The sequence below is a fragment of the Lampris incognitus genome, chromosome 2 (genome assembly GCF_029633865.1).
Source record: "Lampris incognitus isolate fLamInc1 chromosome 2, fLamInc1.hap2, whole genome shotgun sequence".
NCBI lineage: Eukaryota > Metazoa > Chordata > Actinopteri > Lampriformes > Lampridae > Lampris > Lampris incognitus.
In genome coordinates this window covers 26,996,222-27,013,375 of record NC_079212.1, presented here as the reverse complement: position 1 = coordinate 27,013,375, position 17,154 = coordinate 26,996,222, and the positions used below count along the sequence as shown (strand labels likewise).

General features: G+C 43.5%; 1 protein-coding gene across 2 annotated transcripts; it reads left to right on the top strand.

Moving 5' to 3' along the window:
* Positions 1-3,128: 3,128 nt before the first annotated feature.
* Positions 3,129-14,516, top strand: spsb1 (splA/ryanodine receptor domain and SOCS box containing 1). Of its 2 annotated transcripts, none has more exons than XM_056273731.1 (3): positions 3,129-3,370; positions 9,359-10,223; positions 12,711-14,516. In XM_056273731.1, the coding sequence occupies exons 2-3, from the start codon at positions 9,530-9,532 to the stop codon at positions 12,836-12,838; spliced, it is 822 nt and encodes a 273-aa protein (XP_056129706.1). In that variant the 5' UTR covers positions 3,129-3,370; positions 9,359-9,529; the 3' UTR covers positions 12,839-14,516. The 2 variants fall into 2 exon arrangements, with proteins under 2 accessions (XP_056129706.1, XP_056129707.1); XM_056273732.1 differs by having other exon boundaries at positions 9,359-10,203; positions 12,711-12,720.
* Positions 14,517-17,154: the final 2,638 nt, after the last annotated feature.

Genomic DNA, 17,154 nt, shown 5'->3' with positions numbered 1-17,154 from the left:
CACTTTGGGGATAAGGATAGTGGCAGGCATACAAACACACTCACACACCTACAAGCAGTTATACACAGACACACACACACACACGGAATGGGTGCATACGCCAGCAAATATACATCCCCAAATTCATGCATGCATAACTAAGGTGCATGAAAGAGCGCACAGTTAAACACGACCCTTTACTGCTCCTCGCTAAACGCCTGGACACTGTGGTCACCATCACATGCATACCAAGTTTCGCTGATATACTCTCTCATTTTGTGACGCCTTGTGTCTCTTTTAGCAGATATCATAGATTACTGTAACTCCATGTCCATCATCGTCTGAGTATGAGTATGTTAATGCTGATTAGATACACATAACATCTTTGTAATTAACTGGACTGCAAGCAATCTGCCAAGATCAAGAACTAAAGTATTTTACAATTGCACCCTCCTTTCACCACATCATTCTGTTATCTTCCATCCATCCATTATCTGAACCGCTTATCCTGCTCTCAGGGTCGCGGGGATGCTGGAGCCTATTCCAGCAGTCACTGGGCGGCAGGCGGGGAGACACCCTGGCCAGGCCGCCAGGCCATCACAGCCCCCCCCCACACACACACACACACACACACACATTCACACCTAGGGGCAATTTAGTATGGCCGATTCACCTGACCAACATGTCTTTGGACTGTGGGAGGAAACCGGAGCCCCCGGAGGAAACCCATGCAGACACGGGGAGAACATGCAACAATGTGATACTTTTTAAAAAATTTTATCCTCTTCTTAAATGAACCCTTTTTGCCACATTTATTACTCTATCTGGCAATGAATTTTTAACATTGTATATGGATTGCTTTAAGACCCTGCCTGTCTGTGCTCGCTTTTTTATTACACACCAGCTATTGAAATTTTAAGTGCCCTCTCAAAGTATTAAAGTATGAATATATTTGAACAACTGACCTCCAGTCAAAGACTTCTGTGTATGTGTGTGGGTGCTATGAAGGTTGCTTCAGGTGCATATCTACACCCAGCCGATGATCCGTTACCCATATGTGTTATGGATCATGGATAGTATATCTCTGTAGCTTAGTTGCTCGTAGAAGCATGAGGTACCCGACATCCACCTTCACCTGCCAGTTACCCTGCAGAAGCAACCACCATTTGGGAGACAAGCACCCGCCCACTGGTTTTCCTCCGAACTGCATCTCAGTCCAAGTGAGGAGCTAGGTTGTCTGACGCAGCATGCTATCATTCTCCTTGGCTGTGCGTGCTGCTTCGACTTGCCTGGTTGCTTCTGTCCACACATGCTCCCCCTCAATAGAGGCGGTGCATTCTGCCGTGGAGTGGGACGTACTATCGATCCTGCTGAAATGATGGTTTCAAAAAGGCAGGCAGTAAGCATGTCTGTGCCCCCACCCCCCTTCCCCCCCACCATGCAGCAGCCCAGACATATCACCAGGCTCAGCACATTGCACTATCACCGCACGGGAAAATGGGATTTTCACAGGGAGACGAGCTGAGGGGAAGGTAATTCAAGTCGCCAAGCTATGCTCCCAGCCAGGGATGTAAAATGAGCCATATTACCTTCAGATGCCTCACTTCATGGACAAATAAGGTCATTGTAAACATCCATTTAACATTAATATTTTTCACAGGAAAAGTTGAACGCACTGGGGAAATATATCATCAGCATTCAAGTAGGTAAGCGATGAGGATGTAACGTGATCAACTGCAGGAGACAGCTGAATATTGGTCCTTGCTCAAAGATTTGGGAATGTACAGGATTTGGATAGTGGGTGAAGTTTTGGATGCATGTGCCATTGTGTTTGACTTGGATATGTGTGGGTGTGTGTGTGTGTGTGTGTGTGTGTGTTTCATAGGCAAATTTAAATGCGTGCGTGTGTGCGTGCGTGTGTGTTTTATAGGCCAATTTAAATGCATTCAATATAACTGTAAATGGGTGAAATATAATTCAGTAAAGAATGATTTAGCAATCTCCAGAGGGGTCTGTACCTCGAGCAAAAACAAAAAAGAGGGCATGAACAAAGAAACCACTAGGTGGCAGTGCTGTGTAACAGTCATTCCCGATACACTTCCTCGTTCACGTCAGTTTGATGCGGTTTGCCGTCGCCATCGTCAGCATTTGCGGATTTGAGCTGCTTGGAAAGTCCTCTGTAGTATGCAGACTCTGGTAGAGGAATTTTAAAACATATGGGTTGTTTTCTACCCATAGAATTGTTCCAGGGTGCATCCATTCCCTTTGATGAAGACTTGAACAGGCCTATTAGAGCAGTGCTCTCCCAACTGGCCCAGTTGTACTCCAACCATCTTAATCGGTTAACAAAACCCCTGTCAAAACAGGTTAACAGAGGCTAATCACTACCTGGCAGAATAGGAAACCAGCAGTACTTTGATGACTGGTTTGAAAACCACTGATGTAGAGGGGCACATGGGCCCATTATTTGTAATAATCATGTTTATTTTAGAGGGTTGGATGTGACCGGAATGAACCTCAACTGACGTCACTAACGTGAAGGTGACGTGCCCCTTTCCCCCACTGCACTTGTCAGTCAAAATCTCCCGTCACCTTATTTTCCTTTTCCCCGGGGGTGCATCTGTCCACGGTTCATGGGATATGACATTATAAACCATAACGATTAATGCTGCGGCTCCACATCATATTAAAATGATCCTCGTTTGTCAATCAGCTTGCCACAAGACTACAGATCCCAAATGTCCAACTCGGCAACAGGAACTACGTTTTGGCAGTTTCAATTTAGAGCAAACTTTCAAAATACGGCTATTAATATGCTTTCTTTTACACCAACATTTGCGACCACTCACAATTTTCAGTCTTTTCACCGCGACATGTTTGTTACAACGACTTCTCCCTAAACGCACTCACCCGCTTCCCGTCAAATCGAAATGCATCGTAATTAGAAACTAAATACTTCCCCGATTTGCCTTGCGACACCAAGGGGGGGGCAAATCGGCGGACAGCCGGGCAGTACGTCCCACACCTACCCTTTTTACCATTATTCCCTACTGAGATTCGCAGTTCGTGGTATTTCGGCCCAGGTTGCACATGAAAGGATTTGCGTAGTCCGGAGCGGGGAGGTCCCTAATCTCACACGGCAGCTGGGAGCGATTTCAACCACGTGATCAGAGAGCTGTTAGCGCAGCCATCATTTCACCTAATTCATGTCCAGCCTGAAACGCTGCTATGAGGTAAAGCGAAGAGGGGGACGATAGAGGAGGGGGGAGAGAGACAGACAGACGGACGGACGGACGGACGGACGGACATGGAGTAGGTCTACGCGTCGAAGCCTCACCTCGTCTCATCCAGCCTTCATCCCATTTACGCCGCATAACAAGTTAACAGATAGGTGAGTGCGATGTTTCACAATCGTCAACCTTTTCCCTGCGCGTTTCTCTTCGCCCTCCCGTGTCGGCGAAAGCGGCGTGTTTCGGTTTCTAAATGTTGATCGGGCTTCTTTTTTTTTTTTTTTAAAGAAAACAAACCTGGCATAAGTGTTGTCACGTCCTCTCTAAACGTCGGGTTGAGTCGGAACAAGTAGTGAATTGTTCCTTTTGTTGTCGCGCCAGCATGTCGCTGAAATGTGTGTGTGAGTGTGTGTGTGTGCGCGCGCGCGCGCGTGTTAACAAACTGGCCAAACGTGATCACGCAAACAATGCTGCAAATCAATGTTATTGACACATGGCCGGCGCGTTGTTCGGCTGATGGTCGCTTCGTGGTCCCCGGTGGAGCCTGGCTGCATGCACGGCCCCGCTAAAATGGCTCATTTAAAGATTAGGCTGTACTTACTAGCTACATTAGCTAGCATGTTCAGCTAAACCTGTTTAAGTATTTGATAGGCCTACCTAGACAATCGCTGTCAATATCTGGAGCTCTAAATTTCTTCACAAAATCAAAAATCAAAAACTCTACTAGACTGAAACCGTTTTAAATGGTGTTTTTAAAATATAAAATGCAAATGGGGCCTGGGTCATTTTTGTGTGACCTGCAAATAGTACATCCATTGCTTAATGGTGCACAGAGCATGGATGAATTGGTCAATGTGTTAAGTAATGCACATTGTTTTGAGTTTTGTTGGTGCCCCAGAAGAATCCACAGTTTTGATAATGATGCTGACCGAGCTTGCAAAAGTGAGCTTTCTAAACTCGGCAGGTCACAAAACAGGCTGGGGGTTAAGTTCAGGTGGTCCCAGTCTAAATTGGGCCTTACAAAAGGGACAAGTGTTTCTTTGGCTCAGCAGATCTCTGGACCCCACCTCCTGCATTTCAATCAGCTTCAGGCCCAGGGGCCCATGATCCCCAACCCAGTCAGGACTCCAGCCCAAACACTCAACACAGGCCACTCGCCACCTTTGACACTACGATTGGAGACATTTTTGTTTTGAAATCCAAGGGAAAAGTGGGAGGGCTATCACTGTTCTGTTATTTATTTGTTTGTTTACTTCTGTTTGTCTAAGACAGTCCTTTGCCATGGGGCTTGAAACAGACCGGTGAAGGTTTGGCATAAAGGCTTTGCAAATTAACATGTTTAACTCTCTCTGAAGGCTGGACAGGCATTGATAAAGAGATTGTTTACATTCAGATGCTGGCCACCCGCTGCTTGCTTTTTCTTTTCTCCTATTTTCCTATCACTGAAGAGACATGACCCATTTAAATGGTTGTTTACTTGCATTAGAGGAAGAGCCAAAACACTTCTCAATGAACTCTTGTCTACAATTCAATTAGAGCGGCCTTCCCAGTAGCCCAGTTTTCCATGCTAACACAAACTTTTGCAGGGCCTAACTGCATCATGGCCAAAAATACAGACCACAAAAGCAAGTGTTGCCACACCTGCACTGAGGAAATATCATATTATGTCTCTGGGAGAAGACTCCTCCTGTATGTGGGTCAACTGAATGTGTTCTTTGTGTCTAAAAAAAAAAGAAAAGAAAAAAAATTGGCATCCATGACTAATAATTTAAATGGGCATGTCATTGGCATGTAGACAATGGTTATTTTCGAGTGCAGATATTTTTCGGCTAATAGGTTAAGAGGGTGAAAATCTGCTGTTGCCTAACATTTTGATTTGTGTGTTGCAGAATGCATGGTCCTCTGTAATCAGACTGTAAATGCCCCATCATAGTTGCTCTTTGATCTAGATTTGAAAGTGGCCTTCTGTGATGTAAGCTGTAAAGTGGTCTGCCCCATGTTTTCATGAGGTTTTTATTGTCAAGTCTCTGTGTCGTCCAGAGCTCTGTCTGCTCCAAAATTGTGGTCCAGCAGTGTCTCCCTCAAACATAGTCGGCAGCATGTTTTATATTTTTAAGCCAGACATTTTATGACCGCTTTTCCTGCTGCCTTCTGACTAGACAACCATATAATAGGAAATGGCTAGAGTTTTCCCCCCTCTTATATCCTATTTTTGGAGATTGTGGGCTCTTTTTTTCTTTTCTTCTTCTTTTCAGTGTCAGAATAGCTGCTTGAACGGAGCCTAGAGTCGGCCTATTGAGGGCCTCCGGTCTGTTTTTTTGTGCCACTGCTATGACACAGGTTTTCCCCCTTATTTTCTTTGTGAAACCGCAACTGACACACATTTGTGCTATTTCACATGGTTGCTTTTGAGCTACATTGAAAGGCTTTTTTAAAAAAAATATTATTATTAGTGGATAATCATGCTACAGAAGCACATATCCTGTTTTCTTCGCATCAGCCCCCAAGAGCGTCTCTCTTGTTTCCCTCTCAGCATTAAGAATAGGAATTGGGCTTTCTTCTACATTAAGTATGACAAAAATATTAATATCATGACTTTTCAGCAAAGACTATAAAGAATTTTCGTGTCCTTGTACTTAAGCTTGTAGTTTTTTGTTTTTGTTTTTGCTGACCCTGCACATTTGCCAGAAACAAAGTTGCAGTTTTTACTGAAGTGCTTAATCATTAAGATCAGCTCTAAAGTTGAAATTGTGGCCCCCGTCCTCTAAGAAAATCTGTGTGGGGGTGGGATGTTATTGCTGAAATTATATGAGGAAAATGTCCAGATTGCAACATGATGCAGTCCCTTAAGAGATGGCTTCTTACAGAATGAGCTGGAAGCAAAGGAAACATGAAATTCAGGACAACTAGCTAATCACATTACTATTCCTGAGCCTCCTCTCTCACACTTGATAAACCATAATCCCCTGTGAAATAGTTAACAAAGAAACCAGAATTTGGAGCGTTTACCCGATACGGTATCGAGCTTCGTAAGATGCATATGGTAGAGGAGTGTTGACACGTTTTATCTGAAGTGACAGGAACATGTGACACAAGTTGAGCCGGTGGCACTGGTCTCAAGTCGACTATATATCGTTGCACCTTTATGGATGTTAAATGTGCTACAGGTCAGTTGCTAGATCTATTGCTAATTATAATTGATTGAATGGAGGGGGGGTGCATCCATGTAACCATTTATATCCAGTACTTTGTGGTTGCACTGTCTCTCCCTCCTCTGTCTAACGCTATTATTATACAGCAGGCAATGGGAGCGATTCAGCTGAGTAGCTGTCATGTTTGCTCTCAATGCCCTGCTTTTGCTTTAGCACTGACAACAGTTGGGTGTGCCATGAACTGGCTCTGTGTTTCCTACAAAGAGGTCACACATGAAATCAAAGTTGAAATTAACAAACCGTATACAAAAATGCACCATAGAGTGTGTAACTCTGTATAATCACTGGTGTAAGTGCACTGCTTGGCTGAATAAAAATGTGGTGTGGTGGGTGTTGTGAAGTGTGAACCAAAAACAAATATGAGGGAGATGGAGAGTAAGACTGCCAGGGCCAGATAGCTTTTTAATACCTGGGTCTAGGCAACTCAGGCATGCCTCTTACTCACGAACAACCCTCCCACAGTCTGCCTGTTGGCCTCCTGAAAAAGAGGGAAAGGCAAAACTGGGCAGGCACAGCAAATGGCATGGGTTGGGCTGTCACAGGTAGTAAGCTAATAACTGTATATTAAGCGTGCATCCCTCAAAAAAAAAAAGTGAACACACCTTAGATCACAGACGAGTTTTAAATTGGGTCAAATATTTTAACCCACATGAAAGCCACTTTGAATGAATGAAAGTCGCTTATTTTGTCATTGTAGGTTACAATGAAATGTGTTTTTCTGCATTCAACCCATCCTTTTGTATAGGAGCAGTGGGCTACTGTGGTGCAGCGCCTGGGGACCAACTCCAGGTCTTGTTCTTATTGCCTTAGTCAGGGTCAGAGACAGGAGTATTAACCCAACATGCATGTCTTTTTGATGGTTGGAGAAAACCAAAAGGAACCCACACAGACACGAGGAGAACGTGCAAACTCCACACGGAAAGAACCGGGGATTCGAACCCAGGACCTTCTTGCTGTGAGGCAACAGTGCTAACCACTGGGTCACCATAATTGCTTTGGTCCATCTGACAGATGAATAAACAATAGTCAACTCTAAGCCTAACAGCTGTGCAGGTCAGACTCTAGTTGCAACATTAATTTTGTTTATTGTAAAGGACAAAATACCAGTCTGGCTGACCAGCATGGTGGCACAACTGTTGCGTGCTAAACTGTCAGACCTTTGTTTAGGGGAGGGTTGTTGTTTTTTTAAGTGATCTTAAGAACTTGGATTCTGCATTATGACTATGTTTAGTCAGCAAATATGTTTTGCTACGTTGCACTTCAATCGAAGCATTTTGGGTTGTCCCAAGGCCCATCGATTGAATAAGTGTTTGCTTGCAGAGCAACTGCAACTTGTTGATCTTGTTTGTCTTGGTTTGCCGGGTGAGATTAAGGGGAAATGGCAAGAAGAGAATGGCTGTGTACAAATCTGCCCTACATTCGCCTCTGACTTAACAATTATGTTGAGAGGGAAGTCGTAGGGAAATGCTTCACACTAAAACTGTATTTTAAGATGCTGTTTGCCTTGCACAGTGTATTGTAGGCACTAGAAAATGAGGCCATGACCAAAAGATCTATTATGCAATATGATACTGTTATCATTTTAACATAGGAATATGGGCTTGGTGTTTCTTTGGCCATGAGACACGCTGATGCCCTCATTCTTATCCTTTAATTCGTCCTGTTTTATGAGTTTTATGAGTATTGTCTTTCTGTTGAAACTAGAGAACCAAAAATGTTTTCTTAACGCACTAACCTGCCTCATGGCTTGCATCACATGAACGCTAAGTCACTGACCTCTTTGGCCCTATATAAGAGCCAGCAGCTATAGATCAAATACTGTCTATTGACCAACATGGTTGAGTTTCCAGTTAATGGTATTCAAAGGCAGAACAAACTGTAGCAAAGAGTTTGAGCTTCATTCGTTGCTAAATTGCTAGTGTTTCCCAAACACCGTAGTTCATAGTGATCCTGCGACTGATGGTCACAAATTTTGTTCTGAACTCTGCCCCACTAAATTTTTCCCCCCCTCTTTTCTCCCCATTGTATCCGGCCAATTACCCCACTCTTCCAAGCCATCCTGGTCACTCCTCCACCCCCTCTGCCAATCTGGGGAGGGCTACAGACTACCATATGGTTCCTCCAATACATGTGGAGTCGCCAGCTGCTTCTTTTAACCGGACAGTGAGGAGTTTCGCCAGGGGACGTAGCGCGTGTGAGGATCATGCTACCCCCCCCCCCCGCCCCCAGTTCATCCTACTCTCTGAACAGGAGCCCCGACCGACCAGGGGAGACGCTAGTACAGCGACCAGGACACACACCCACATCCGGCATCCCACCCGCAGACACAGCCAATTGTGTCTGTAGGGGCGCCCAACCAAGCTGGACGTAACACGGGCATTCAAACTGGCGATCCCCGTGTTGGTAGGCAATGGAATAGACCGCCACGCTACCCGGACGCCCCGTGCCCCACTAAATTCTGAATGAAAGCATTATCAGTCAAATACACACATCATCACAAGCTGATGTAGGCTACATATTATTTATAACTTACTGACCCTTCTTTACATTGTTCTTTACGCTATGGGGGTATTTTTTTTTTTTTTTACTTTTTTTTTTAAACCTATTAATATGTCAAACACACATGTAATTGGGAAATTGTCCAAAATTTGCCCGATGGTGACGAGACTGAATATAGTGTAACAGAAGGCTGTGAAAAGTTTACAGCAGTCTTGGTATAATTACAAAATGGATTAAAAGAGGCAAGACGAACAAAATGTTCAAAAACTTGTAAAACTTCAACATGTGATTTCTGTACTGTCCCTATTACAAGGAATACATTTTTCTTTGTGATACAATGCTTAATAATTTCAATTTTCTGGTTGGAACAGAGGGAAAGTTAATTGAGTAACAATTGACATGCTGCTCTCCTCTGCTTTCATCCTCTAATTTCTCCAGGTGGGTTTAAACCAATACCTGACCAGACCCCGTCTGTCAAGGGGACACAAGCCTGCCCCCTGATTTGAACTGCACAGTGGAGGAGGGTTGGCTGAGGCTGATTTGCTCCCCTCCTTTTTCTTTGAATTGAGGAGGTGGAGGAGGAGGTAGGTACTCTTACAAACACGGAGCATGGGGCAAAAGGTCCCAGGTGGCATTAAAACCATTGACATGCGGGACCCGGCATTCAGTCCCCTCAAGCTGGAGCTGCAGGCCCTGAACCACACCAAGCCGTCTCGGCTGGATCTGCTGCTAGACATGCCGCCTGCCAACCTGGACATCCAGGTGCAGCACTCATGGAACAATGATGACCGCTCCATCAACATCTTTGTCAAGGATGACAACAAGCTAGTGTTTCACAGGCACCCTGTGGCCCAGAGCACTGATGCCATCCGCGGCCGTGTTGGCTACACCCGCGGACTGCACGTCTGGGAGATCAGCTGGGCCATGCGCCAGAGGGGCACACATGCTGTGGTAGGGGTAGCCACAGGTGATGCCCCGCTACACTCGGTGGGCTACACAGCCCTGGTAGGAAACAATACTGAGTCATGGGGCTGGGACCTGTGCCGGAGTAAACTCTACCACGATGGCAAGAACCACCCTGGGAAAACCTACCCAAATTTCCTGGAGCCTGACGACTCCTTCATAATACCTGACTCTTTCCTCGTAGTCTTGGACATGGATGAGGGGACTCTTGGTTACATAGTGGACGGACAGTATCTAGGGGTGGCATTCCGAGGACTTAAGGGCAGGAAGCTTTATCCAGTGGTGAGCGCCGTGTGGGGACACTGTGAAATACGCATTCGGTACATAAATGGTCTTGATCGTAAGTACAGGCTTTTCAGAACCTGCATCCCTAATCCTCTTCTATTCCACCTATCAGCTAAAACTTGATAGAGCACAGTAGTGGTTTAGTCATCTTGGTTACATGTCCTTTTTATTGATGCAGTAAAAAAAAGGTGTAATGGTCAAAGGTTGGGTCCTCGCAAAGCAAATGTATTACTGCACAGGAAAACGGGGTAACTGCAGTTCAGCGTGCTGGCTTTCGAGCCATACTTGAGTCAGTCCAGCCGCATACACGGCTATTATGTAAAGCAGTCTGACATGCCTGATAATGGGCTGTGACATCGTTTACCTCTTTGTCCCATAGCTCAGACCAGTGGTTTTCTAAGGGAGGGCCGCTGGGGGGTATCGGCAAATTGGAGATATATATATATATATATATATATATATATTGCCATAGTCTTGTCAATGGGTTATTAAAGGGGGCCCCCCAGCTAGAAGCTAATGCTATTTGGGGGGCCTTGGCGTAGAGAATTTTAGGAACCCCCTTGGCTCAGACTACTGGAAATTAATAATTAGACAGCCTCCCTTAATCAAAAATTTCCTGTTTTGGAACGAAGTCACTGTTGTTACAGCACTGTTCTCAGCAAGAAGTGGACAAAGAAAATGTTCTATTTAAAAATGTAAAAAGCTGTGGTGGTGGTTGCAAGTAACAATGTGGCTTTTGGCCATGCAGCCCATATGTCAGTCTTTATGGCCATATGGGATGAAGAAGTTCTCCGGCATGCACAAAAACAAACTGCTTATGACCTTCTCCCAGGGACTGACCCCTATCACTCCTTGACTAAACAGGATGGCTGTGTCCTTTCAGTGATAAGTGTTTTACAAAACATGTTGTTGAACAGCACTGAATGACCCAAGTACTCATTAGATGGTACTGTCTTTGTTTTTTTGTTTTAGGTTTGGTACAAATTCAGTTAGTTGTAATTCGGTTTCCTGTAAATGAACATGGCACTTTACAATTAATGTCTCCGCACACACACGTACACAGATGGTGGTTGCAAACAATTTATCAGGAGGATTTCACCAGCAACCCTGAAGTTACTGGATGACCTGCTGAGCCACTGCTGCTGTTATTCTCTTATGAGAACTGTTATTCTCACAGTTGCTAATTTAATAAGATATTATTGAATATGATTTTCTTGTACTTGTGTAGTTTTAGTTTGTAATACTTATATGAAATTTTAATGCACTATAGCCAAATGGCACAAACAAATGTAGTGGCTGCTCAGCTCCTCAGTATACCAGGGGTGTGCGTCTCACCCGCTGAGTTTGATTTGTATCTTGGGACACGATAAGCTTTACAAGGCATCTAGATACATTTTAAGCAATGGGAAAAAAAGTGATTTGATTCAGGAGATAGAGCAGGTTGTCTGGTAACTGGAGGGTTGCTGGTTCGATCCTCGGCTCCGCCTGGCAAAAAATGTCGGTGTCCCTTAGCAAGACACCTAACCCCTAACTGCTCCCAATGACCTGGTTGTTACCTTGCATGGTTGACACTGCCATCGGTGTGTGTGTGTGTGTGTGTGTGTGTGTGTGTGTGTGTGTGTGTGTGTGTGTGGGTAAAAATGTGAGACGTTAAATGTAAAGCGCTTTGAGAAAAGTGCTATATAAATGCAGTCTGCTTACCATTTTAATTCAATACTATGCAATGAAATAGTGCAAAAGGTTCCACTTTAGTTCTGCTGATGCTATAGTTTTGTGGCTGTTAGCAAGGGGAAATCCTTATAGGTATACATTTACTCAATCCAGTAATGGAAGAGGCAGAGAAGGATGGTTCTATCATATTCATCAACTCATTTGCTGGTAGTTAAAAAAAAAAAATCGGTACAACTCTTACAAAACCCAAAGTTAGCCCACACTTGTTATCTGTGTTGTTTCTTTACTGTCAGTCGACGTGTTTAAAACAAGGAGGGGAATACATTGAAGGGAGAAGTCAGAAAGTTAATTTTGTGTGTGTGCCAAAGAAGCAGCAATGGCAATTATTAGTTGCTAAAAAATAAGATAACACTTGTCAAATTGGGCATTACCGATCTGACGCTCGCATTGATTTTTCTGCAATTCCCTCCCAGTTTTTGCCTGATAAAAGCTGTCTAAATCAATAGTAGTCGTAGCTTGAACATTAGCCAATGCATCAGTTTAAATCTGTATTGAATAATGTGCCCCCCCCCCAGAAAAGCCATTCTTCTACTTGTGTAGTGTTAATTACAGTTTTGAGATTTATATTGTTGAATCCAGGATGTGCGTAGTTAAGTCAAATGGCTGAAACAAATGCTGCCGTTGTGGCTGCTCAGCTCCACTATATACTGAGCCACAGACTGCAATTGTACAACAGCCTGAATTATCCAAGCGAGAGAGAGAGGGAGTGACCATGCTGATTGATGTTTAATTGATATGGAGGGGGGTGGTCATTATGAAAGCATGAGATGTGCTCCTACTCACCGCTCTTCCTGTCTTGTCTCCCTCCCAGCTGAGCCTCTCCCCCTGATGGACCTGTGCAGGCGAGCCGTCCGGGTGGCTCTGGGGCGAGAACGTCTGAGTGAAATCCACGGTCTTCCCCTACCAGCCTCTCTCAAGAACTACCTGCTCTACCAATGACTGAGTTGATAATCGCAACACAGAGCACACTCTCGCCTCTTCCTTATATTCCTCTGGGATCCTAATGGGGTTGAACCTGTTTTTTGATAGCATTACACTCCAGCCTCTACGACTGACGCGACAAAACTGCAGTCAATAGCAAATGTCTTTCATGTTTTGCACTGTGCTTCAGCGACGGTGGCTGGACTCCCTCTTCTTGGTTCTCTTATCTTATTTTAAATCTTTCATCTCGGTTATATTTTGGGACGTTTTTTAAAAAAAAAATTCAGGACTCAACTGAACTCTATGCACATGCTGGTCCCAACGATCTCCCAACAGTCACCACTTTGGTGTGCTTCCTCTTGTTGGCTTGGTGAAATGGGATATTTTGTCAATACCTCTGCTGTGACCTCCAGACCTCTTAAATGATTATGAAATTGTCTCCAATAGCCTTTTTAAATTGAAATGTAATGATTTGTTGTGCTAATAAAACTGATGTCTGTAAAAATTGGACTCAAGCTTTGAGGTTGTGCACTTGTCATGTCTGACCACAAGAGAGCAGCGTACACACACCTCGACATATACATTTCCCCCAATTGATTATCACAAGATTAAGTCCTTGTTACTTTAAGAAAGAAACAGAATCTTGTTTATTTCAAATGTACTATAATGCTGCTGCTCAGACAAAACTCAAAAGTGATGCTGACCACTCCACTGTGAGTGATGGGGAATGCAGTGTTTGGTAGCTCGAGAGAGAATTCGAAGTTGCAGATGTAGTATGACTCTTTCGGACTCACCAGCTGTGACCCCATCCCTCTCGCCGTTGTGTTTTAACTCTCTCCCCTTTGCACTCTGCACTATCAGGTCTCTAATATGGAAGTGCCTGTTTGTTCACTGTGGGAGCATCAGGTTGGACCATCATTAGAAGATATTTTTACAGAAGGATATTGTCACTGTGATCATTTGTAGCATACATCTGCGGGAAATTTCTCTCAAAATCACAGCAGGCCTAATTCATCAATCGCTTGTACATACAAATTTGTTCTTACCTATGGAATTTTTTTTAGCTCTCAAGATTATATGACAGTACGAAGCAAAGCCTGATGGTTATTTACATTTCCTTCCCCCTAACATCTATTGTCTTGCAACTTGCAATTACCCAGGCTTGCAAAGACATCAGTGTTAGACAATTGGTGTCTAAATTCAGGGGTTACCCAGGTTCTACACTAGTGTCTGAGACAAACTTCAGAAATCCCATGGTTGTGTAAGAACACATTTGTATGTAAGAACCATTGATGAACAAGGTCCTACGTCTTCAACTTATTTGTCACTCCATGCTTCTTGCCCTATATTTGTAGTGTTTGCGTTAGCACTCGTAAAGGGAATGGCTTTGGGAGCATAATGAAAATGAATGGTATGGTGCCTTTATAAAAATCAGTAACCATTTAGTTTTAAGGCATTGGAATGGCAGGACATGACAATCCAGCAAGTGCTGCATCCGTCTGATACAGAGAGGGTCAAATTGCCAACACACAGTCCAATGCCATATCACAAATATGTTCACTCTACTTTTTAAACATGCAGATGTAGTCCTTGTTTCGCACTGGACTGGATATGGACGCATTGTGCCACATTTTGTTTTTCTGTCTTGCTTGCGAAAGGCTGTTTGTATTCCTCTGTGTAGATTTGTTTTTAAGTACCTAGTAAAAATGATTTCAAATAAAACGTTTGTGTCTTGTTCCTTGTGGGAGAAATGATTGGGATAAAATGTTTTTTTTCTTTTCACATTTATCTTGGTTTCATCAAAAGAAAGAAGTGGGTGATCCACTTACCTTAGTATCTCATCAGACTGTCGGAAGACTGAGAAGGATCTTAAGTAAAGGAGACAGGAGAGAAGCTTCCTGAGGTGTTCCTTCCTGAGGCAGCAGGGATGCATGCTATTTCACCCAGTTATAGACTCATTAACATCCAACAGTAAATAACATTTTGAACATCTAAGGGCAGAAGTGGGCAGTTTTAACCAGAAAGGGTCGGCATCACACATTGTTCTACTAATCCACCAGTACGGTCTCCTGCTAAGGACTTGGATTATTGCCCACCTCTGCCAACTAACACCATGCTAAAAGTCAAGCTCTAATCAAGTCAATTGTATCTGTATATATCCTTAAATCACTTTTACAATCATCATAGATTTTCCAACAAACGAAACTAGAATATATGGTCATGTGCCACCCCTCCCTAGTTAAGAAATATGATAATCTAAGATGTCCCATTGTTAGTAGTTGTATTTCAAAAACAGAACTTCTCTGTTTACATTCCGGCTCACACAGCTCCACCTCCCATTGGCTGGCAGCGCATCACATCATGTGCTCATTCACAGCGTTCACATGCTACAGGGAATATATATGGTGTCACTTTCTATGCACTCTGAGTAGCGCTCCAATCTATGTATTTAAGACGTCCAGTGCAAGACAATGATTGTGCCTGGTGACGAAATCTGCAGGCCTAACTACCATCTGGACCAACAGCAGGGTAGGCACTGCCCAACAGAGGAGGGGTCATGTCAAACATGTTTACGTTAATTCTCACGTACTTTTAAGTAATAATACTTTAAAATGTAATCAGTAAAGATGGAAAGTCACAAAAGAAACTTTTACAGCCCTGCAAAGAAATATTTCCTCCGGTTAAAAAGCAGATGATAACGTCAATTAGAGTGGATAAAGGCGATAATAATAATAATAAAAAAGGTATCTGACGCAGCAGTGTAGTGGAGGAGATGCTTGTGACTTGCTGCACAATATGTTGCAAGCTTACTGGTGCTCCCAAAGTCCTGCTGTAGCTCCATCTGGCCCTTAGATGGAGATAGAGAGCCTCAGTGTTGTGCTCTCAAGTTGCATGGCGCGTTTATGTTCAGCTGGTGGCAGCATTCCCACCCTCCCCTGTAGGCTTTTGAGTATGTGTGAGGGTAAGAATATGAACTAAAATTCCAGTCATGACACACCACCAATTTGCACAATACAGATCCTCATTTCAATCATGTAGACTTAAATATGTCACTGGATTTGAGAGTAATATCGGAAGAACTTGGGGGGTGAAAAGGACAATAGAGCGTATGGCAGAAAGTAGCCCATTCTTTGATTTGATGTGATATATACAGGTCAGTAAGTATATAATGGTATTTAAGAATATATCAGCTACTGCTCTAAGAAGTAGTCATGTGTTAACCCCTCTAAATTGTTAATATACCTATAAATATGTTGTAATTGTAGATTAATTTACATTTTTGGCTTAAAATAGTTCAAAATAAGTGTAGCTACAATGCATTTTTTTTTGCATATCATCCACTGAATTTATGGACATTTTTCGTATGGAATACTAACTTTTAAAAAAAGAGAAACAAGAGGAAAACATAAAGCATGGGTTGCTATTGATTCAACTGATTCAACTTTCTGTGTTTTCCTTATCTGGATTATTGAGCATAACTGACAAACAGGCAATACTACCCAAACAACCGTGTAAAGGCCCTCAGGGTGAGAATGAGGGTTACATTCCAGCTCACACACCTCCACCTCCCATTGGCTGTCAGCACATAACATCACATCATGTGCTCATTCACAACGTTCACATGCTACAGGAAATAGATATGGTGTCACTTTCAACCCATAATTAAACCCAAGGACTTGGCTGTTGTCTCGTGGTCTGCTCTCTGGCGATGGGTTTTTTTTTTCACTCACCAACTCTGTCTCTGTGCTTCTCTATCACCACCTAATCAGAGTTGCAGGAGCAGGTTGATTAGTTGTCAAAGAATTTGTTTAGAGGCCAATCTGGAGTAACGGCGCGGTGGCCATGGTTAGCACTGTTGCCTCACAGCAAGAAGGTCCTGGGTTTGAACCCTAGGTCCTTTCTGTGTGGAGTTTGCATGTTCTCCACGTGTCTAAGTGGGTTTCCTCCGGGTGTTCCGGTTTCCTCCCACCATCAAAAAGACATGCACGTTAGGGTTAATACTCCTGCCTGTGCCCCTGAGCAAGCCAATGGAAAGAAGAACTGGATTTGGTCACTGGGCGCTGCAGCTGCCCACTGCTCCTATACAATAGGCTAGGTTAAATTCAGAAGACAAATGCATTGTAAGAAAACAATTCGTTGTAAGAATACAATGGCAAAATAAAATGTTTTTCTTTCTTTCTCTTTCTATAGATAGGCAAATGTAATAGAAAAGCAAGATAAGGCTTTGATAAGATGAACTCCAAGATAATGGCTTAGCATTAAGTGTATTTATCAATATCGGCATGTGAAGGCCTTTGCTGTACATCTTATGTCATATTGCATTTGGGAATTCT

What these genes read in the sequence shown, in the direction of transcription:
- spsb1 (XM_056273731.1), top strand. Translation starts at nt 9,530, where the DNA reads ATGGGGCAAAAGGTCCCAGGTGGCATTAAAACCATTGACATGCGGGAC. An exon ending in GTACATAAATGGTCTTGATC is followed by an intron (nt 10,224 to 12,710) that starts GTAAGTACAGGC and finishes TCTCCCTCCCAG; the next exon opens with CTGAGCCTCTCCCCCTGATG.